Source organism: Myxine glutinosa, chromosome 9 (assembly GCF_964187855.1).
Source record: "Myxine glutinosa chromosome 9, kmMyxGlut1.1, whole genome shotgun sequence".
In the NCBI taxonomy this organism is placed as follows: Eukaryota; Metazoa; Chordata; class Myxini; order Myxiniformes; family Myxinidae; genus Myxine; species Myxine glutinosa.
Window position 1 is genome coordinate 229,817 of NC_136269.1, and position 24,987 is coordinate 254,803.

At 46.7% G+C, this 24,987-nt stretch overlaps 1 protein-coding gene across 1 annotated transcript in view; it reads left to right on the plus strand.

Moving 5' to 3' along the window:
* Positions 1-24,987, plus strand: part of LOC137435672 (uncharacterized) — a 107,419-nt gene that overhangs the window by 13,822 nt on the left and 68,610 nt on the right. The window contains exon 6 of the mRNA XM_068129620.2: positions 24,788-24,964. Within this exon, the coding sequence (XP_067985721.2) occupies positions 24,788-24,964 (177 nt within the window). The remainder of the gene's footprint in view (positions 1-24,787; positions 24,965-24,987) is intronic.

Consider the following 24,987-nt stretch of genomic DNA (forward strand, 5'->3'; position numbering starts at 1 on the left):
GTTTATGTTTAATGTGCTCTATAATTCATGATGTGCTCTATATTATAAAGACGCGCTGTTGTAGGTACCCTGGGAAAAAAAAGAATTGTTGACCCGCAGGGTCAAAATCGATGCGCGCGCTCACCAGAGACCGGAAATATACTTTTCTCGGCCTTAACGTTATTATTTGTAAACATGTCGCATTCGTCGTATGACGGGGAGAAACATTTGGCTCGGTAATTTGTAAATGTTAATGCGGCGAACGGCTCGGAAATCGTGAATTATCGAATTTCATTTGCTTCCAAACTCACAATGAGAAACAACACACCCGAGTCATGCAAAACAACCTATTGATTTACAAACAGCTGTGCGTACAAAGAAAAACGCTATCACTCCTCCTGTACCATTTACTGTTCCTGCATTTTCATATTTTGTGTTAAAGTTGCTTTTCACACGATTAGACAAGCAGGAAATGCTTCATTTTATATCCGTCAATAACTTATTGAATGAGTACACTTCCTTCCTTCATTCCTCCCATTAAACGCTGCTTCGTCAGAATGAACATTACCGCACACGGTACCTTATTGTTCATTTTAAAATAACAGAATGCGGTTCTGTTTGATGAACCAATCGATTATAGAACGGATTTAACATGTATCGCTTCACAGCCATTCAATAACGTCAATCCGGACGTGGCACAGATCAAGCACGATAAACACTTACTGTGTGAAATGACGTCATTATTTAATTGTTTTATAATCGGAATCGGTAGTATAATGGGCAATTTTTTTTTTTTTTCTAATCGGTTATCGGTCATAGTGAATTTTCCCAATCGGCACAGCATTAACTATTATATATATATATATATATATATATATATATATATATATATATATATTGTTGCGGATATGAGGATTGTGTTTTGTTATTGTGTTGTATTGTATAGTAAATTGTTGTAAATATCACCCTCTGTAAAATGTAATGATTCCTTGTAAATACCTCCGTAGTGTGAAGGTCAAAGGGCGTCTCGGTAGTTATTCCATAAACACCACATTGCAGGACACGATAAAACCCTTGTTCAGTAGCTTATATCTTATTATGTGTCTTCGGGTAAGGCTGTGTCTCCCATTAATTTAAATACTCCATTGCACCAAGTGAAATAAGAGTAGATCCCCTTTCATTTCATTTCAATGGCCAACTGCATTTTGGGCGGTTTTCTTCAACCACCATTGGCCACGAGGCAGGGTTGGGAAAGAAGGGCGTGTCTCCACCTCGTCATAGTGGGGAGGAGTGAGCCAGCCCCGAACAACCAACCGAGCACGAGGTGTTTGGTTTGAGAGGGCGGAGGAAGAGCGTTTGGGGGAGGTTCGCAAAGGTTGAGGGGCGGGGCCTATATAACCCGCCGCGGGGTGTCCCCCAAGAAGATGGGCTGGAGAGAAGTGAGAGAAAGGCTGAGCTGAGCTGCGTGGAGAGGTACACGAAAAGGAAGGGTCCAAGAGAAAGCCGAGGAGCTTTTACAAAGCAAGCTACACGAGAGATACAGCAGAGGAGTGCAGCCCCGTTTCAACCAGCCGCGTGAAGCCCTGACGGTGTGCGCTGTAAAGCGGATTACAAGGAGCCGCCGGCCCCCCCGCTTCCCGCCTGGAGTGGACCCGCTCGCTGTGCCCTGTGATCCCACCTGCTCATCCTTTCCAGCCATTCCTGCCGGGAAGTTCCCCATTTTGCCTACGTGAGTTTGTTTTGTTTGTTCTGTCCTGGGTAGTAAACTAAGTCAGTATAAGCTAGTAATTTGCACTGTGTCACCTGCGTCTCATGTCCCCTGTAAATAAACGTGACTGCTTTCTTTTTGCTTATGTGTGTGTGTAAATAATAATAAACCCAGTTACCCTTCTGTACGTCTTCTTCCTCTTTGCATTCGGTCGCTTTAGAGTTTTCCAGATTGAGTAGCTGTGGCGCGATACAGCCAACGTTTGGGTAAATCGGGTGAATCGGGGAAGAACAGTTCGGCCACGGTTATACCTCCGCTCGGTAAAAAATAACATCCTAATCCGCGGACCGTAACAAATTGGTGTCAGGAGTGGGATACGAGGCCCGAAGCGCGCTTAACGCGCTCAAAATTACAAGCTGCTGGAAATTGCTTTGTTTTTAAAGGAAAACCCGAATTTTGAAATCGCGCCATGGCTGGTCAAGGCGACGGGATGCCGGTGGGAGAGATAGACGGGGTGGAATCGACCCAGGACCTCGGGGAAATGTATATGGAGGATGTGGTTGAGGGGGTATCAGGTGCACAAAATGGCGCTCTCGCGCATGAGGTTTCAGGCGCGCAAAATGGCGCCTTTGCGCACGCGGTTACAGCGGCACCAAATCTAGCCGCGCCCGTGACCGTAGCTGCGCCGCTGGGGGATTCGGACCTTTTTATGTTACAAATGGGGGCCCTTATTGACAGGCTAGAAGCCAAAATGGGAGACCAAATTGGAGGTTTGAAAAACAGTATGGGGGTAATGAGGGACGAAGCAAGGGCTGATAGTGAGCGAATGAGGGACGAAGTGAGGGCTGATAGTGAGCGATTGGGGGGCGAAATGGGGGGCAAAATGGGAGAAATGGGGGAACGGCTAGAAGCTAAATTTGAGAGGCTAGGAAGCAAAATGGAGCGAATCGGCAAAATTGCGAACAGAATGGGTGACTGCATGCAAGGATGTGGGGAGACCATGGATCGCATGGTGGGCGAGAAGGTCCCAGGGGTGCACGAGGAGGTAACGCGGGTCGAGAAGCGCTGGTTGAGCGAAGCGGAGGAAAGCGCGGGTACAATGACGGGGGTAGAAATCACGACACGGGGTTTGGAAAAGCCGGCGACCGATGAGGTAGAGGGAATTTTATTAAAACCAACGGTCGTCGAGGTGAGTAAAGAAAAAGTGGAAGTGGGCATTGAAATTGAAGAGACCGGGGACTTAGAAAACCACTCGCGGCGGGAGGAAGAAATGGAATATGTACAAAGTCCCTGCTCAAATCATGATTATGTACTTGCTAATCCAAATGGAAGTTTGCAGGTTCGCGTGGAGAAAAGGATCCCCCAGGTGAGTTGTGCTGTATATTGTGCGGGTAGATTTTGCAGGAGGATGTTTGGCGACAAAAGAATTGTCACGCGATTGGGATCGATATGGCACCCGGGCATTGGTGAAGGGTCCAGTGTGAGTGGAAATGGCACGCGTGTGAAAAAAAAGTGTGCGTCGGCGAGTGGGTGTGTTATAAAGTGTGGGAGTGAAACCGAGTGCGAGCGAGAATGCACGTCGGGGTGTACGGAGTGTACGTGCGAGGGTGAGAGTGACCCAGAGAGTGAGTTGGTGGTGGAGCGGGTGCGAGAATGCACGCTTGGAATGGTTGAGGGTGTGCGAGGAAGCACACCTGAGTTGGTGGTAGCGCGAGTGTGGGAGAGCCCATCTGAGCGCGTTAGTGGGTGGATGCCAGAGTGCACGCCCATGGTGAGTGTTATGGAGGACGTAACGGAGGAGAGGTGTGGACCGAGGTGTGCGAGCGGCGAGTGTGCGCAAGAGTGTGCGCGAGAGGCATGGTTTGTAACAGGGAGTGCGTTGGTGGAATGTACGGATGGCGTTGGAACGCCGGATTTGGTGAGGGTGAAAGGGGTAGCGTATGCGTGTGAGCATGCAGGTGAAGCATCGACGGTAACCGGGTTAGCGGTTAGGGCGACGGATAGCCGATGCGAGCACTCGGGGCGCGGTGTGCTTTGTTGGGTGCGAGGCCCGGCGCGGATCGATGCTGCGTCGCTTCTCTTCGAAGCGTCGTTGCCGATTCGGGCTTGGCCCCGCCCTGCACGGTCGAGTCCGGGCCTTGGCGGGCGAGGCGACCGGTCCGGTTCAAGGGCGAGTGGGAGGAAGCGGAACGGTGCCCCCTCACGGGGACGGGGTTCCGACCGGGGAAGATTGAGTCATCGGGCCCGGGACCGCAAGGTGCCGCGCCGAGATGGTGCGTGGAATCTCGGCCCGACCAAACCACCTCCCTTGAACCGAAAGCCGGACGGATTCAACCTGCAGGCGACCAAACCACCCGAATTCATTGCTCGGCTTTACGAAGCCGAGTTTAATGACGTCATGACGCACCGAGGCTAGGATATAGCGGACTGTGATGATGGTGATAGTGATAGTGTTTTGATCCGAAATTTAGAAAAGTGAATAGAATTGGCAGTAATTGGCAAATTTTTGATTTGTTGGATTTGGACGAGCAAAATTTATAGTGGGACCTCCCCGATGTGGTGGGATGGCAACTCTGTCATCCCTCACACCACAGGGGGGCAAAGGAGCACTAGATTTATGGGGTTGATGGCAGTGAAAACTAGCCCGGGAGGGTTAGGATATATAATGTGTAGGGCCCTCGAGATTGACATTAGGTAACGTTAAGGTTAGGTAGTGACAGATACAGGTAGCTGGGGACGTAGGTAGATTAGTGTGGATGATAATGACGTGGTATGTGCTTAGTTTAAAGGGAAGACGGGGAGCACTAAGTTAGCAGGGCAACAGGTAGTTGAGATGATGCCGTGTGAGTGTTGGAGGTGTATTCAAGTGTATTGAGCAGTGTGTGAGGAACAGGTGTGATTGAACAGGTGTGATTGCACAGGTGTGCAACTGAACAGGTGTGTGGAGCAGTGTATGAGTGAGTGAAGGTGATGGGTGTTGTGTTGACCAAATGGTCCAGGGAGAGGAGGAGGGTGCAGGTGGCACCAGGTGTGAGTGCACAGGTGTGCAACAACAGGTATGAGGAACAGGTGTATGGAATAAATGGTTGTGTGGAATACATGGAGTGTGGGATATATGGAGTATTGGAATGGATGGTCGTGGAGTGAGTATGGTGGAAACTATAGAGTGGAGTGGATGGTGCGAAGGTGTGAATGGGGGAAGGATGGACCCCCATCACGGATACCCGGGGCGGGTAGTGTAAGTGTTAGGTAGAGGGTATAGGTAAATTGTGGTTGGATATTGGCATCTGTGGTGCGGGTGACAGAATGATATTTGGATGGGTGCATTAGTGTTGTGGAAATGGCTGGGCGTGTAGCCTGTTAGTGTGTGTAGTTGGTTTGAGCACTCCACCACTGTGAGGATGTCGGCCAGGTGAGGCCGCGGGTGGGCTCTGGGAGCCGGTAGAGTTGTTGTGGATGGGGCCCGAGGATCCGGAGGACGGACCCGGGTAGCCCAGTGCCAGAGGGCACCGAGGGGTGACAGAGCCAGGAGGGGCCTTCCCCAGTTAGTTAGGTTAGGGTGAGGAGCTAGGTAAGCTCGGGTGGGAACTACAGTGGTGGAGGTGTGCAGGTGGGTAGACCTGCTGGGAGAGCTACACGTCACAGCCCAGAAATTGTGCAAGGCCACCGGGAGATGAATCGGGGGAGTGAGACCCCAAATTGAGAAGCACCACAGTTTGGTCAATGGGAATTGGTTTTTAGAACCCATAGTGTAAGTTGGCCAATGGATTGGCAGGGAGAGACCCCGGGTAGTGTAAAGTGTGTTAAAATCATTTAGAAGATAGTTAGGATTGAAGTCTCCTCGCACCATCTACATCCACTCACCTGAGGTGACAGGTACTCCACACCATGCCATGTTTAATTATTTTTATGTGCAAATGTTTTGGATTGTGAGACGCATCATGACATGGGTGTGACATTGTACTTTGTGTTCCATCTCTCCCTCCTTATGAGGAATTGATGAATTGGGTGATGGCAAATTTTGGCTAGAGGGATTGTGGAGACGAATTTGGTATAAGGGAAATATGGGGAAGACGTGACAGTAGCGACGGATTGGTAAATGTGTAGATTTTTGTAAATATGGGGTAAGGGCAAGGGTCGTGTAGGTGACAGGGGGGGGGGTGACGTACGGTAGGGACGAGCTTTCTCACCTCACCCTCCGTACGCATTTCGCCTTGCATTGCCTTGTTTGATGTGTACCCTTGTGACCTTACCCCTCGCTCATTTGTCTTCCCCCTTTTGTCTCCCACATGACCTGTGCACCATTGGGCGCCGAGGGGAGCGTGCGTGAGTCGGCCATTGTGCGCCCGAAATTCCCAGAACCAGCTGTCTGCATCGATGCACCACATTATGGACCACATGTCTGTGGCCGAGCACCACTTATGGACCCCATGGGTTGGGGCGTGGCCCCTCTGCTGGAACCGGCCATGAGGGCCCGAAATCTTGCTGGCGGACCTTGGCCACAGGTCACCGATGCCCCACAGGTGAACCACACCAGTCGGCCCTGTTGGCCATAAATAAAGAAAATAAAAGGGACACGTTGGGTGCATTTTACTTTATTACAAATAGGCCGCCAGCAAAGGAAAAAGACAACATCTGGAAGAGAAATAATAATAGCCAGCAGAGGGAGCCGAAGAGCAAGAGACCACCTGCAGGGTTAGGGGTTGTTGGTTTATTTTGATTATTCATGAGAACTGATGAACTGTGGTGACTGCACCGATTGGTGCTTGAGGGTGTGTTGGTGCGTTTTGAGTGCTTTCCTGGTGCATCGATGCAGAGCAGACTGTCTCCCCCCCAGAAAGAACAATCACAGGTCCTGGGTTAGTTTTGTAAATAAAAGTAGTGTCAACTGTAAATAATTCTCCCCACCGTCAGTGTGTAGTTTGAAGACCATTCCGCAATTCGGTTAACTGTGGGCGTGAGTCTGTTAGGCAGGGTGCAATGGAGCAGCGGGACACATTTATTTATGTTTTAAAACTGTCGCACTCAGGGTCAGGTTAAAAGTAGAGAGAACTACACCTACGTGTCACACTAAATTAAAGTTGTAGGCCCGGGTCGTGCCTAAGAGGAGGAGGGTGCAGTGTTGCGGATATGAGGATTGTGTTTTGTTATTGTGTTGTATTGTATAGTAAATTGTTGTAAATATCACCCTCTGTAAAATGTAATGATTCCTTGTAAATACCTCCGTAGTGTGAAGGTCAAAGGGCGTCTCGGTAGTTATTCCATAAACACCACATTGCAGGACACGATAAAACCCTTGTTCAGTAGCTTATATCTTATTATGTGTCTTAGGGTAAGGCTGTGTCTCCCATTAATTTAAATACTCCATTGCACCAAGTGAAATAAGAGTAGATCCCCTTTCATTTCATTTCAATGGCCAACTGCATTTTGGGCGGTTTTCTTCAACCACCATTGGCCACGAGGCAGGGTTGGGAAAGAAGGGCGCGTCTCCACCTCGTCATAGAGGGGAGGAGTGAGCCAGCCCCGAACAACCAACCGAGCACGAGGGGTTTGGTTTGAGAGGGCGGAGGAAGAGCGTTTGGGGGAGGTTTGCAAAGGTTGAGGGGCGGGGCCCATATAACCCGCCGCGGGGTGTCCCCCAAGAAGATGGGCTGGAGAAAAGTGAGAGAAAGGCTGAGCTGAGCTGCGTGGAGAGGTACACGAAAAGAAAGGGTCCAAGAGAAAGCCGAGGAGCTTTTACAAAGCAAGCTACACGAGAGATACAGCAGAGGAGTGCAGCCCCGTTTCAACCAGCCGCGTGAAGCCCTGACGGTGTGCGCTGTAAAGAGGATTACAAGGAGCCGCCGCCCCCCCCGCATCCCGCCCGGAGTGGACCCGCTCGCTGTGCCCTGTGATCCCACCTGCTCATCCTTTCCAGCCATTCCTGCCTGCAAGTTCCCCATTTTGCCTACGTGAGTTTGTTTTGTTTGTTCTGTCCTGGGTAGTAAACTAAGTCAGTATAAGCTAGTAATTTGCACTGTGTCACCTGCGTCTCATGTCCCCTGTAAATAAACGTGACTGCTTTCTTTTTGCTTATGTGTGTAAATAATAATAAACCCAGTTACTCTTCTGTACGTCTGCTTCCTCTTTGCATTCGGTCGCTTTAGAGTTTTCCAGATTGAGTAGCTGTGGCGCGATACGGCCAACGTTTGGGTAAATCGGGTGAATCGGGGAATAACAGTTCGGCCGCGGTTATACCTCCGCTCGGTAAAAAATAACATCCTAATCCGCGGACCGTAACAATATATATATATATATATATATATATATATATATATATATATATATATATATATATATATATATATATATATATATATATATATATATATATATATATATATATATGTTTGTTAGATGCGTTCATCTTCAATGCACTTTCACACACTTACATACATATACATACTCACATCCGGGGGGGTCTGCCGAGCAGGCACGTAAGACATCGGCCATTATAAAGCTCGCAGTGTTAAGTGTGAAAAATCTCTGAGGATATCCCGGAGACTCAATACCTCGGTGGGCTGTTGACCGCCGAAGTGATGAGGTTCGTGGGTTTGAGTCCCGGGTTGTCAGAATATTTTCACATTACCCCACGCAGCAATTTACTTCCCGTTTATTAAATTGTATATATATATACAAAGGCCTGTAACATAAAGGCCTGTAGTAGGTCACAGGCCTGTAAAATAAAGTTCATTGAGTCTCCCTCGTGGCTTTATCTCGACTCTAATTAAACCATCACAGTTGCTGGGTGGTTCAAGTCTCAGTTTCAGCTAAAGTTGCGAAAATCGGCAAAATGTATTCCAACAGCCATTTTGAATGTGTTGACTTATGTGGGCATGGGGAAGGAGAGAGGACAATGAAAGAGGGAAATGAGAGAGGGAAAGGAGAGAGGACAAGAGGAGAGAATGTTCCCAGGACTTCGGTATTTATATTATTACTTTGTAAAAGTACAGTGACTGAATACTGAATTTTGGGATCGAACCGAAGTCTAATTATATTTTTCCATGTTCCTGGGGGTGTATACACAGTGTTTGTTTAAAGCGAGTCAACTCTTTTCCCACCATGGAATGAAACAATACAGTACTTCAAAAATGTACATAATAATGTAAACTAACTATGGAATACAATATTTATTAATAACGTTTGGTTTTAATCTATCTTTACTTTGTAAAGCGAAAAGTTTTCCATACATTCAAGTTCTAAAATGAAGAAGAATCATGGCTCCATCGGCCTGTGATGTGCATTTCAATACTGAATCAACACGTCTTTGAACATAAATTTGAACTGAAACAAAGGTACATTTTGATGTGTGTGTGTGTGTGTAACCCACTCCCCCGTGTGCGAGTGTGTGTGTGACCCACTCTCCCGTCTGTGTGTGTGTGTGTATGTGTGTGTGTGTGTGTGACCCACTCCCTCCCCCCACTATGTGTGTGTGTGTGTGTGTGTGTGTGTGTGTGTGTGTGTGTGTGTGTGTGTGTGACCCATTCCCCCATGTGTGTGTGACCCGCTCCCCCGTGTGTGTGTGTGTGGCCCACTCCCCGTGTGTGTTTGTGACCCACTCCCCCATGTGTGTGTGTGTGACCCACTCCCTCATGTGTGTGTGTGACCCACTCCCCCGTGTGATGTCCCCCCTCCTCCCCCCCCCCCGTGTGTGATCCCTCCCCTCGTGTGTGACCCCCCCCTCTGTGTGACCCCCCCCCCCGTGTGTGTGTGTGACCCACTCTCCCCCCCACCCCCCCCATGTGTGTGTGACGCATTCCCCCCCCCCCCCATGTGTGTGTGACCCACTCCCCTGTGTGTGTGTGTGTGTGTGTGTGTGTGCATGACCCACACTCCCCCATGTGTGTGTGTGTGACCCACTCCCCCGTGTGTATGTGTGACCCACTCCCCCATGTATGTGACCCACTCCCCCGTGTGTGACGTCCTCCCCTTGTGTGTGACCCCTCCCCCCCCCCCCCCCCGTGCGTGACCCCCTCCCCCCCCCCCCCCCCCCCCCACCCCCCTGTGTGTGAAAGAGGGGAATGAGAGAGGAGAAGGAGAGAGTAGAAGGAGAGAGGAGAAGGAGAGAGGAGAAGGAGAGGAGAGAATGTTCCCAGGACTTCGTTATTTATATTATTAATTCGTAAAAGTACAGTGACTGATTACTGAAGTTTGGGATAGAACCGAAGTCGAATTATATTTTTCCATATTCCTGGGGTGTATATACAGAGTTTGTTTAAAGCAAGTCAACTCTTTTCCAACCATGGAATTAAACAATACACCGCTGCCATTCATTGTGATCTCGTGCTGTCACGTGATGTGGACGTTGTTTTGTCAGGTTCTTGGTGCAAGTTGCTCTAGACGTTAGAATATGCTCCATATGCGCCGCGTGTGTACGAGCTGTCTTTAGCTATAGGTTACGTAATGTGGGGTTATGTGGGTGGTCATTCCTGCTTCTTTATGTCAGGGCTGTCTCAATGAGTTGCATGAGTGTCATTTGTAACTGCCATTTCCAAAATTAATAAAAGAATGAGGGAACAGAACGAGAACACCAATGAACAATGACCAAGTGATCCTCTCCCCCTCCCTTGTGTATGACCCACTCCCCCGTTTGTGACCCACTCCCCCGTGTGTGACCCACTCCCCCGTGTGTGACCCACTCCCATGTGTGTGACCCACTCCCATGTGTGTGACCCACTCCCCCATGTGTGTGACCCACTCCAACCTGTGTGACCCATTCCCATCTGTGTGACCCACTCCCATCTGTGTGACCCACTCCCATCTGTGTGACCCACTCCCATCTGTGTGACCCACTCCCATCTGTGTGACCCACTCCCATCTGTGTGACCCACTCCCATCTGTGTGACCCACTCCCATCTGTGTGACCCACTCCCATCTGTGTGACCCACTCCCATCTGTGTGACCCACTCCCATCTGTGTGACCCACTCCCATCTGTGTGACCCACTCCCATCTGTGTGACCCACTCCCATCTGTGTGACCCACTCCCATCTGTGTGACCCACTCCCATCTGTGTGACCCACTCCCATCTGTGTGACCCACTCCCATCTGTGTGACCCACTCCCATCTGTGTGAACCACTCCCAACTGTGTGACCCACTCCCATCTGTGTGACCCACTCTCATCTGTGTGACCCACTCTCATCTGTGTGACCCACTCCCATCTGTGTGACCCACTCCCATCTGTGTGACCCACTCCCATCTGTGTGACCCACTCCCATCTGTGTGACCCACTCCCCTGTGTGTGACCCACTCCCATGTGTGTGATCCACTCCCCGGTGCAGTGTGCGTGATGTGGGAGGGATTGGGGCGGGGAGGGAGAGGATTTGAGTTCTTGAAGTCACATTTTACATGAAATGTAATTACACATTTCAAACTGCATTTCCTATGTGCACGCACATGCATTCACATGTTATCAGAAGTAAATAAATTGTGTGGATTACATCATTTGTGGATCTGATAAATTGCCAGTAACCATTTTGTAAAACTGAATGTGCAGCATCTAAATGAAGATGTCCAAATGTCACACACGTCCATGCCCGTGGGATTCCCACAGGTGACCCCATTCGTATATCTATAATAATAAAAGGCAGTGTCCGTCCGTCCAACTGTCCGTCTGCCTCCTCTGTAACTCCAAAACCATGAAACCTAGTGGTCCCAAACTTTGCATGCACACCCCTGGACCTCCAACAGATTGCAAGGATGAAAACTGGGTGTTTGGATTTGTTATAACGTCATTTTTGAAGATTATTAACGAGGTGGTCATAAGAAAAAAACCCGTTGTGGTGGTGTACAAATATGGTGGCCCACCATCTTGGTCAGCCCACTGCACCTCTCTGGGTTCTTAAGCCGACATTTTGTTTCAGCCTACTTGGAAACCGATCAATTAATCATTACATAATTGAAGCATATCATCAAACTCTGGATTCTGATATGAGGATTGGATGCTGTGGACTAAATAATCTCCAAATCTGGAGTAAAATCTGAAAAATTTACCATATCTTTCGATTTTATAATTAAGTGTATACTGTATATGCATTTATTTCAGCGAGGCTGTGATTCTCATTCTGGTGTTAGTTGTCCACCGCTCCTTTCCTATGCCATCTCCAGGCATTGCAAATCGTCACTGCCGGGCACCAAAGGGGGCTCGGCAGTGACGCACGCTGAAAGGGAGTACTCAGTTTTCACTCTGGTTGTTGTACACCGCACCTTTTCTATGCCATCTCCAGGCATTGCAAATCGTCATTGCTGGGCACCGAAGGGGGCTCGGCAGTGACGCACGCTGAAAGGGAGTACTCAGTTTTCACTCTGGTTGTTTGTTTTTCTTTCTTGTTTGTTTGTTTTCTTGTTTGTTTGTCTGGGCGATATCTCAGCCATCCTTTGAGCTAGGAAGCTGAAATTTCGGCACAATAGTGAGCAAGTCCTTTGTCAAAAACTGTATTTTTTGTTTTTTGATGAATCAATTAATTGAGGAGTTATTTAATTATTAGCGATTAATTAAGTACTTATTTAATTAATCAAATTTCCTTTCTCTTCTGACCATTAACTCAGGCACCTTTTGAGTTAGGAAGCTGATATTTGGACAGGCCAATGACCAGGTGATTTGGCTGCAAAGGCTATTTTTGATTTATTAATTAATCAATTAATCAATTAATCGATTGATTATTTAATTATTCGATTAATGACTAAAAAAATTTTTTTTTAAGGTTACAGATTCTGATGAAATGGTGGTGGTTTATGTGTTCTATAACCGAATTGATTAATAATTTAATTTTTTAATGATTATTATTTGTTTATTTTCATTATTATTCATTTATTTATTTTCTTTCTCATTTGGCCAATATCTCAAGCACCTTTTGAGCTGGGAAGATTATATTTGGACATGACAGTGACCAAGTGATGTGGCTATCAAGGATATTTTTGATTTATTAATAAATCATTTAATCGATTAATTATTTATTGATTAATCGATTAATTATTTATTGATTAATCAATTAATTATTTAATTTTTTATTAATGACCTATTTAATTAAATTTCTAAAAGATACATCTTCGGATGAAGCACTCGTGGTTTAGTTATGCTATTAGCCAATTGATTAAGAAAATATTTTGTGATAATCGTTTATTGATTTTAATTATACAATTAATCAATCAATTGGTGTACACCTCTCCCTCCCAATGCAGCCTCTATGAGCTGCACTGCGGTATTGCTGGGCGCCGGAGGCGCCCTGGCAATGCCACGCGATAGGATATTTAATTATTTGGCATGGGGGCGGTGTACTTTGAATGTATCTTTACTTGTCTAACCATTTATTCGGGGGAAAATTATTACGGAAGTGTACCAAGCTGTTTTACTTGCAATTTTCAAAGTGCCCTCCCTCGTGATCGATGCACAATTGCAGCCGAGCAGGCACAGAGTGGCACACACGCTTGCAGAGTTCGATATCAATTTCCTCAAACTTTGCAGTGATTTGAGCCTTCAATTCCTAAATGGTATAAGGCTTTTCACGATAAACAAGGTCTTTCATGAGCCCCCAAAGAAAGAAATCTGGAGGTGTAAGGTCTGGGGAGTGTGCCGGCCACTTGATCGGACCGCAGCGGCCAAGCCACTTTCCGAGATCCACTTACACTTCCTTAATAATTTTCCCCTGAATAAATGGTTCGATAAACATGTCATTCATTTATTTCTACCTTCCTGTACACTGTAATACAAATGGCAAACAAACAATCAACTGACAGAAATATATACATATATATATATATATATATATATATATATATATATATATATATATATATATATATATATATATATATATATACAGTCATCCCTCGCTATATCGCGGTTCACTTTTCGCGGATTCGGTACATCGCGGTTTTTTCTCGCTAGTATATGTAAAATTATATCGCGGATTTTTCGCTATATCGCGGGATTTTGCGGTATAAATGTATTTTTATATACTATTATTTTAAATATTTTTGTGGTAAAATAAGCATTTTCTAGCCTAAAAAATTAAAAAACGTAAAGAAATAAGAAAAATACAGTATTTAAAACATATTACAAGAAATAAAATACTGTACATAGTGTACAGTAGAAGGGTAGACAAAGAGTCGTGCGTATGGAAAACGCCAGTACATTCATCATCGTCATCACCTTCATCGTCATCAGTACTGCACAGCTAATTCATCATCATCTTCATCACGCAAGTTGTAGTATTGAAGAGCCGGGGCTCTTGCTTGATACGGACGAAATGACGGGCAAGACACAAACTCGTCCGAGAAGATATTTATTCTCAAAACCAACTCGGGAACACTGAAAAGCCCATTTATCGGGCTGCATTATAAAGCACAACCAGAAACCGAAAGCCACGCCTCTCAAGCGTGGCGTGCTTCGGTGAATCGGTGGTCACGTGATCAACAGGTGTAGCTGATTATACCCGCAAAGCGCGGCACGCTTTAGCGGTCACGTGACCAGCCACTCTCGCGCCGGGAATCCCCGCCGGTGACGTCACCGGCTGGAGCAAGGAGATTCTGATGCTGGTCTTGCTTGGGGAACCCATGGGTAGCTACAGTATCTTCAATGGTGAGTACCCATTAGAATTTTATATGTTGTTAAAATTACGTATGTTTAAGAGTGTAAAAAGTGTTTAAGAGTATAGGAAGTGTTTATAAGAGTATGGGAAAGGTTAATAAGAGTGTGGGGAGTTCATAATGCTTTAAAATATACTAGGACGTGCCCGTACGTGGGTGCCCGTTCCGTGGCCAAAAAAATAAAAATAAAAAAATTCCAAATTTAAATCAAGTGTACCTCCCTGTCTTTGCTAGCCATGACATTCGATGCCATTGACCATTGCCACTCCTACGCCACGGTGAGGCGACAGGGTAGGATTTGTAGGAGACCTGAAAGTGCAGTGTCAGTATGTATTCCATGTTCGAATTGTATTAGTTTTAAAATAGTTAAAAAAAAAAAAGGTTTGCAAAGCATATCAGCAAATTGAAACAGAATTGAAACAGAGCAGAATTCGTTATTATTATTATATTACTACAAATTATTACAAATTATTACATTACAAATTTTATTCGTTAATGTTAATTCCCTGCCATCACCCTCTGCCATCACCCTCTGCCATCACCCTCTGCCATCACCCTCTGCCATCACCCTCTGCCATCACCCTGCCATCACCCTCCCATCACCCTGCCATCACCCTGCCATCACCCTGCCCCATCACCCTGCCCCATCACCCTGCCCCATCACCCTCCCATCTCCCCCCCATCACCCTCCCATCACCCTCCCATCACCCTGCCATCTCCCTCCCACCACCCTCTGCCACCACCCTCTGCCATCACCCTCTGCAATCACCCTCTGCCATCACCCTCTGCCATCACCGTCCCATCACCCAGCCATCACCCTCCCATCACCCTGCCATCACCCTGCCCCATCACCCTGCCCCATCACCCTCCCATCTCCCCCCCATCACCCTCCCATCACTCTCCCATCACCCTCTGCCATCACCCTCTGCCATCACCCTCCCATCACCCTGCCATCACCCTCCCATCACCCTGCCATCACCCTCCCATCACCCTGCCCCATCACCCTCCCATCTCCCTCCCAAACAAAGAATAATAAAAATTGTCTACATGTACATTGTACACACCTTTATGTCGTTAGCACCACTTCATAAGGCACCACGTACGGGCTTCTTCTTTGTTTCCTCGTCCTGGGCAAGAATGCGGAGGCTGCTGGATCTGCCAACCCTACAGGTCGCCACGTAGAACTGGCAATGGCTGAAGAAGTCTCTTGGGCAGAAGATCCCAACATGGTGTAGCGACTGCCAAAAGAAGTTGTGCATTTATTTTGATGAAATCTTTTCGTAACAATTTTTCTTCAATCAATAAATAAATAATAAGAATTGTCCACATGTACACACCTGTATGTCGTTAGCAGCTCTTCATAAACAACATTGCTGAGGAAACGGCACTTCTCCAGGAGATCCTCACATGGTGTACAACTGGCAAAAGAAGTTGTGCACTTATTTTGATGAAATCTTTTCGTAACAATTTTTCTTCAATCAATAAATAAATAATAAGAATTGTCCACATGTACACACCTGTATGTCGTTAGCAGCTCTTCATAAACAACATTGCTGAGGAAACGGCACTTCTCCAGGAGATCCTCACATGGTGTACAACTGGCAAAAGAAGTTGTGCACTTATTTTGATGAAATCTTTTCGTAACAAATTTTCTTCAATCAATAAATAAATAATAAGAATTGTCCACATGTACACACCTGTATGTCGTTAGCAGCTCTTCATAAACAACATTGCTGAGGAAACGGCACTTCTCCAGGAGATCCTCACATGGTGTACAACTGGCAAAAGAAGTTGTGCACTTATTTTGATGAAATCTTTTCGTAACAATTTTTCTTCAATCAATAAATAAATAATAAGAATTGTCCACATGTACACACCGTTATCTCGTTAGCACCTCTTCATAAACAACGTTGCTGAGGAAACGGCGCTTCTTCTTTGTTTCCTCGTCCAGGGCAAGAATGCGGAGGCTGCTGGATCTGCCAACCCTACTGGCCGCCACGTAGAACTGACCATGGCTGAAGAAGTCTCGTGTGCAGAAGATCCCAACATGGTGTAGCGACTGTCCTTGGGATTTATTCACAGTCATGGCAAAGCAGGGTCGTACCGGAAACTGCCGACGCCGCAGAGTGAACGGGAACATGTTGTCAGATGGACTCAAGGTTATGCGTGGAATGAGCAATGTGCGTCCAGAATTGACACCCATCACAGATTGTGCAACCAACAGATTTGGAAGGATCTGAAGTATGATGTACCTTGAGCCATTGCAGTGCCCGCTTTGCTGGTCGAAGTTTCGCAGCAGCATGATTACCATACCCACCTTGAGAGAGATTCGATGTGGCGGCATACCAGATGGACAGAGGGTGTTCAGGAACTCAGGCGGATACAAATGATCACCCTCAGATTCCGCTGTATCGACGCTACAGCAAACATGTTCCTCCCCTGGAAATATGGTCGTCATGTAGGCATTTACCTGATCGACTTCGGAATTGGTCGGACATAGTATAACACGCTCGCATAGCCACTTGGGGTTGCTAATGTTGTTATGCAAGTCTTCGTACACCCAAGTGACAATATCCTGAAGTTTTTCACCTGGAAGGATGAGCGGTTCCCTGAGCTCAATAGCAAATTCACCCTCTTCTGGATTGACAGGAATCTTCCCTTCACCCAGATCCAGCAGGAATTTTGCAAAATCAGATTCGTCCTGTTGTTCTCCAGCACCCTGCATGATCCTCATGTTTACTCTGAGACGAAGTATCTGCACTTTTCTCCACAGGTATGAGCTCTTGAAGCACCTTCCAACTATGTCAATACGGCTACCGTGTGGCACAACAGTAAGGATCTGCCTCCAGTCACCACTGAAAACCATTGCGATGCCGCCAAATGGGTCCTCTGAGCCCCGAAGCCACTGGAATGTTCGATCTGCTGCCTCCAATGCGCGACGATCCATCATTGAAACTTCATCCACCACCATTAGATTAGTCATGCGTATGAGTGCTGCAGTGGTGTCATTTTCACTGATGTTGCAAGTGGACTCATCAGTGAGAATGAGAGGACACTTGGTCCTACTATGGAAGGTGGCCCCTTTAGGCAGCAGCGTAGCTGCAATACCACTTGCAGCAGTTGCAAGAGCCACTTTGCCCATTGCTCGCACTTTGTTGAGTATATGAGACAATGTGAATGTTTTCCCAGTCCCACCACTTGCATCAACTGCAAGCATGCAGCCATGTCCGTGTTCCACACTCCGCATCACTGTATCGACAACAACGCGCTGCTCGTCATTAAGAAGGCACTCTGTTTGAGCGATGTGAGCCTCAAGTTCTCCTATATTGTGCACTGTTTCGTGCTCGATGACGCGCGGAATGCGAGACTGGAAATGAACTGGTTCAGGCTCAGGAAGGCCAAAGGTCTTACTGAGCGAAAAGCCGTGGCACTCAACTTTGTTCCTCAGCTCTTGGAGCACTGCACTCACAATGCGTCCATTTGGTTCATTCACACCTGCTGCACGCATGAAGTCCTCGCACAGCACATACTTGTGCCTTTCCCAGAACTGCACGTGGTTGCCTCTGAGAACGAATATGAGCATGTTGGCAAATACTTCGCGGACTGCAGGGCCAAATGCAATATTTGCAGCCTCTTCCATAACAGAATCCACCTCCTGGTCATTGTCAACGATGCCATATGCAATGCAGGCTGCCAGATAGGTCTCCATGACCCTACCACCAACACGACGGAGATCCTGAAAGCATGTGGGGCCAGGCACGCGGTACAGTAGCATGCGGAGATAGTACAACTCGGCAGTATGTGAGTTGACGGGAATAATGGGGAGCCGCCCAACCGTATCAGCCTTACGGTTATCCTGGAAACTCAGCCTTCTCTTCCGCAATTGAAACCTTTTCCTCAAGTAGGTGAAGTGTTGGAATACATCTGGATATAGAACATGACGCATGTGTGGATGGAGATTCATGGCTTCGAAAAAGGCGGTGAGGGTTGTTGCAGGGGGTCCTGACTCTGCCAAGTTCTGTACGGCACCTTCGTCATTGAACGTGATCACCTGCTCATCCTGTAGATGGAGTGCCAGCATCTCGACTGGAGGGTACTTGCGTTGAATGGGGAAATCGTATATGCGCCAGTATCCCTCAGATGCGGTGATGTAACGCCCTAGTTCGTAGCGTGCCACTTCATCATGTCGTAATGCCTCTCGCATCCTCTCATGAGGCTCAAGTCTGACCAGGCACTGGTCCGGGCCCTTTTCAAGGTATTTGTACAGGTACTTGACACAGGTGACAGCACAGACGATCTCAAGGTTGATGTGAGCATCGTACCTGAGGACAATATATGGATTGTAAGGCACAACCCATGCATTGTTAACTAATACGTTAGCACTGCCTCGTATTGTCTTCATGATGGGATCACCAGGTGCAGCTTCTGCCCGTCTTCTGTACAGGGGATAGGAGTCATCAGAGAAGCTTGTCGTTTGTCGTAGGGCTTTGGGATAGTCCTTTGTGCACTTCCGGTCTGCCATGCAAGGGCTCAAGATGTTCCATTCCCCACATGGGCCGTGAATCATGTGTGAAGTCACAATACGGTGTAGTTCCGGATTTGTGAGTCTGTCAGGAATCTCAGCAGAGACCACGCGATCGACATCTGCTGGTGTTCTGGGCTTGTCGCGAGGTACCACGGTCAGGAGCATGTGTATATGGGGAAGGTGACGCTTTTGCGTTTCCTTCACCATCACGTAAGCGTCCACATGCCCCAAGATGTCATGCTTGAGGATGTCTGCGAGGAGTGCTTCCACCTTCATATGAAACACCCGGGCGATGATATCAGGTCTTGCATTGGGTGGCTGACCCTCAAAAACCGATTCTTTAATTTCTGGCCACTTTGGGTTGCAGGTGAATGTTAGGAAAAAGTCTGGCTTTCCCTTGACTCGGACTAAAGCCATTGCATCCTGAAACTCTTTGGCATACCAACGTGGCGACCCATAAATTGACGGTGGCAGAATGGTGAGGCGTCCAGGTAGCACCTCAGCATCACTGTTCAACGCATCAACGATGATCTTATACTTTTCTGCCTTAATTGACTTCTGGTTGCAGCGAATCCAAGTGAGACGGTGTGACTCAATTTTTGCCATCATGTCGCATACGTACTGCTGTGTCAACCTTCCACCACGAAGCAGTAGATTGAAGTGATGAGTAGGATCACGTACTTGTAGATGGTAGCGGTAGAAAGTTGTTGGCGTTGTCCCTGCCAACTCAGTGTGGTACCCCTGAGAGCCGCAGGGTAGCAGAAGTATGTATGATAGTGGGTCATACGCTGGATGCATGGCGTCTATTGTCTGTAAACCTCCTCCTCTGAGGTGAACAGCGACTGCCAGCCTTCCAAACTGCTCAGTTGTCATTGCCCCTGGAGCAATGACAGCCACATCGCTGTCTGGGGAGGGAAGGTTGACGGTACCATGATGAAGGTCTCGGCGCCGCATGCGACCTGTTAACACAATATTCAGTTCATTGGCGCTATCATTATGAACCACATACTCAATGGCTGATTTGAATTGCTGGACGTATGGGTTGCACTCATGAATGGCCTGTTGTGCTCTTAGCAAAAACTGCTCATTCAGGCCACTGTTCGAGGTGTGGGCACGACGAAAATCCAGCTCATGGGCTGGATCGTGAAAGTAGATCTGAGCAAAGCGTGGGGTACAACCCAGATCGGCAAGAGGAGCACCAATGTAATGGTAAACCTTACCTTGTATGCGCACTCCAGGATTGAAGCCAGGCATACGTATCTCTCGGACACCGATACTTGCCATTGCCAGCGCGTTGTTGTACTGTTTCGCGTGCTTCACAAAGGCCTGGTTAAGGAAAAGGTTTTTAATAGCATCTGGAGGATGTGATGGAATTGAACCGGGTTTTGGATTCGTAGGATCATGCATAAGATCGACCTTGCCGTGGTTGCAGCAAAATCCTCTTCTCTCCTCATTCCACACCAAAGCAGCACAATGCGAGCATTTAGTGCATTGAAATATTGAGGTCCTGCTCAGCGCGTGCCTGTACTCACCATGAAGTACCTCTCGGAAGAAATCGGTATCATCGTATCGAGCAAGGTTGCGATTGTCATGGCGAGCCTGCTCTAGTCTCACACGGTGTACATCCTGATGGCGCAGGGCATCCCTTACTTGCCGGTCTTCTCGCTGGTGAGGGATTTCTTCTGCACGACGCCTTGTCTCGCGTCCAGTGTTGTCTGCCAAGCGAGCAGTCCGTACCTCATCCGTTTCTTCTGTACGACGACTTGTTATGCGTCGAGTGTTGTCTGCCACGCGAGCAGTCCGTTCTTCATCCGTTTCTTCTGCACGACGACTTGTTATGCGTCGAGTGTTGTCTGCCACGCGAGCAGTCCGTTCTTCATCCGTTTCTTCTGCACGACGACTTGTTATGCGTCGAGTGTTGTCTGCCACGCGAGCAGTCCGTTCTTCATCCGTTTCTTCTGCACGACGACTTGTTATGCGTCGAGTGTCGTCTGCCACGCGAGCAGTCCGTTCTTCATCCGTTTCTTCTGCACGACGACTTGTTATGCGTCGAGTGTTGTCTGCCACGCGAGCAGTCCGTTCTTCATCCGTTTCTTCTGCACGACGACTTGTTATGCGTCGAGTGTCGTCTGCCACGCGAGCAGTCCGTTCTTCATCCGTTTCTTCTGCACGACGACTTGTTATGCGTCGAGTGTTGTCTGCCACGTGAGCAGTCCGTTCTTCATCCGTTTCTTCTGCACGACGACTTGTCACGCGCGTAACGTCGCGTGTCAGGCGAGCAGCACGTTCTTCGTCAGATTCCATTGCGCGTGCACGCCGTGCAGCTTCGTTCCTTCGTTCTCGTAAACGACGACTCGATTGGGGCATTGTATAATAGATAATAGAACAGATAATAGAATAGAATAGATAGATAGAATAGATAGATATAACAATAAGACAGTGGGAAGATACAATCGAGACAGTAAGTCGGCACTTTCGTAAGGCCGGAAGTGAAGGCCTCACTGTCCGGAAGTTCGCATGTCGCAGTTACGATTATTCGCCATTTAGTGTTAATAATGCCCAATTATTCAATTAGCGCCAACGTATTTTGGCTGTTTGCAATTTAAGCGCAAGGAATCAATCAATTCAATGAAAAAAATGAAAAGGAAAAACACGCAACAACGTGTGCCGTGATTGGCTGTGGGAAGTGAGGTCTTTGGCTGATGGGTGATTGGCTGCCGGAGGAAGGTCGTATATCGCAGTTACGATGAATCGCAAATTCGTTTTTATTAGTTTTAAAACATAGTTTAACGCCAACATAGCGCCAACATAGTTTGCAAACGTGAAATAAATGAATACGCTCTCAAATGTGCCATCCGAGGCAGAGTGTGTCCGCCACGTTCGGCACACGCGATAGCTCGCTGCTCTCTGATTGGTTGAATCGTTTTTTGGACATAGCTCGGTAAGTAATTGTCCGATTAATATGAAACCTTGAAAAGGCACATCCTCGGGTCCCCAGCAATATACCTGGCAAGTTTAAAGTATATCGGACCCGTGGTTGTCGAGAAACAGCGGTCACAGACAAACGTACAAACGTACAAACAAACAAACACACAGAGATTACTGGAATTATAGATAGATATATAAAAAAAAAAAAAATATGGTCGCTACTTCGCGGATTTTCGTTTATCGCGGGGGGTTCTGGAACGTAACCCCCGCGATAAACGAGGGTTCACTGTATATATATATATATATATATATATATATATATACATATACATACAGACTTGGCATTTAATATGGAATTTTTTTTTGTGGGGGTGAACTTACTTTTCAAGATGTCTTAGAACCAAAAGTTCATTTGAATTATGTTGAAATTATTCTAGATTTTGTTAATGTGACCTTTAAAAGACACAAAAACCACATTTGACATTTCCAAACAAATAAATTGATCCTTGAAAGTGATGTAAACTGATATCGAACTCAATTCATAGACAGTACTGTGTTAAACTTCTGTACGTTTTCCAGAAGTATCTCTTTATTTTGCACATTAGCCAAAAAAAATTTCAACAAAAACAAAAGTGAAATTACGACTGGGAGTACGGACACTAAAATTACAGTTCAGTCCTTCGTGTAACCCCCACGAGCATTCAGGAGAGCACGTACATGTTGAGGCATGCTGTTCACGAGATTTGCCAAGGTTTGGACAGGAATCGCTTGCCATGCAGTGACAATAGCCTGCTGCAATTCACACACAGAGGTCGGCTGCTGGTCCAAGTGGTCGATTTGACGCGTTAATTCTGCCCACAAGTTCTCTATCGGATTCATATCCGGGGACATGGCAGGCCACTCCAAATGCTCTACACCACGGTCAGCAAGAAAGTGTTGGATCATGCGAGCACGATGAGGCCGTGCATTGCCATCTTGGAAGACAAAGTTTCCTCGAAAGGCTGCACGAGCAAATGGAAGCAATGTTTCTTCCAGAATGGCCCTGTACTTGAACTGGTTCAGGTTTCCATTCAGAACAACCAGGTCAGTTTTGCCCCCTGCATGAAAAGCAGCCCAAACGGTCACCCCACCACCTCCAGCTTGAACTCTTGGCACTATACAATCTTTGTTGTAGGCTTCATGCACTTGTCTGCGCACTCGGACGCGGCCATCTTGACAATAGACCAGAAATCTAGACTCGTCACTGAAGATCACGTGATTCCAGTGTCCTGGCTGCCATTGACGGTGCTCTCTGGCCCACTGCAATTGGCGCTGGCGGTGTTGTCTGGTCAGGCGTGGCTTTCTCAGGGGACGCCTGGCACGATAGCCTGCTTGAACCAGTCGTTGGTTGACTAGCCTTCTGGATACAGGCACATTTGTCAGTTGCTGCCACTCAGCCCTAAGCCGATTAGCTGACTTGGTACGGCCATTGCGGACTAACCGGTGCAGCTGGTGATCATCCCTCCTTGTGGTTCTGCGGGGACATCCTGGCCTCGGTATTGGAGTAGGGACGCCCCTCTGAGCATTTCGTTTCAGGATCTTTGACACCTGACCTTGAGTGATGCCATACTGCCGAGCAATACCACGCTGTTTCATGCCGTAATTTCGTAAAGCCACCACTCCATGACAAGCAGCATTGTCGAGTTGACGGACCATCTCCAGAGGAAGCGGCAATAACTTTTCGAGACGTGCAGCAGTTGTTTTCCACTAATACAGAACGCAACATCCCTTGTATACCCGACCGTGAAGCCAATCATCAAATGCACCTGTCCGTACATTTTGCCACGCCACCTGTGATATAATCCTGTTGTTGACGTCTTGCTGCGACAGACAATCGTGTTATTAGTGACATGGTTCTTTTAACAAATAAATCACCAAAGTGTAAAAGAAACTCACCAGATTGATATACTGAGTTAAGAAAGTAAACCCATGTCAAGAAAAAAAAAAAAAATTCCATATTAAATGCCAAGTCTGTGTGTATGTATGTATGTATGTATATATATATATATATATATATATATATATATATATATATATATATATATATACACACATATATATGTTGGTGGGGAAGACTTTAAAGTGTAAATAAGTAAATAAATCCAAATTGTGTGTCGGTGGTGGATATGGTAAATTAGCTATAAATAAATAAGTAAATAAATAATTGTAGTATGCCCACAGTGGTGGTGGTATAGTGTATATAAATAAATAATAATCCAAAAGTACATGATGGTAGTGAAGGTGTTAATATAAATAATTGTTGCTGAAAGCATATACAATCGTATACTATTTTCTCCAATAAAATGAAAAAATTCTTCAATAAATTTGTGTTGCATGACTTTTAGCTCTGACCCCTTAAACATTTGATGTGGTCCATGTCTAGACATTATTGCATACTTGTGCTGAATATGAAAGACCTACAAAGGCCCTTTCAGGTAGAGGCTCCAGATGGACACATGGTCAGACAGACGGACTGACAGCACCCAAAATATAAGGCCCAGGCTGTCTGACGCCTGGTTGAGGGCTAAAAATGAAACAACATGGGGAGGTGTGACCAGGATAAAGCTGCATGGTGAGATGCACCTAGACGGTCTTGCAGTTGCTTGGAGATGTGTTGGCTATACAGCCAAAGGTGAGTTGAACACGATTTCACCAAGCACACGAATGCTATTCAGCCAACAATATTGTAATGAAGTCGCGTTATATAATGTAACCGAGGCAGTGAAAACGTTGTTGGAATTCTCAACATTCGCCTTGTGGTGTTCGTCCTAATGAGGCCGCTGTATAAATATCTTCCAATCACGGACTCTATTTTTATATTTACTTCTGGTGTCGAGATTATTCCAAAATTGAGCCTCCATGACCTTCAGAAAAGGATTAAACAAGGACGTGCTTGGGGTTGACTTGCAAACAGATTCCCCAGAAATAAACATTGTGTCACAAGTAAAAAATGTCACTAATCCTTCTTCCTGTTGCTTGCAGCCCAAGGAGGAACCACTTCATTTCTGTTGGCTACTGAAAAAAGTGATCCGCACAGGCAAGAACTGTTCTTTGGAAGAGTTCCTGGAAAAAGAACGATTCTCAAGAAAGAAAATCTCACACATTGAATGGATGTACGGGCAAGGGTTCCTGAGTGCTGGGGGGCTTGATACGGCCCAGGTAAAAGGACACCTTGTTATTTA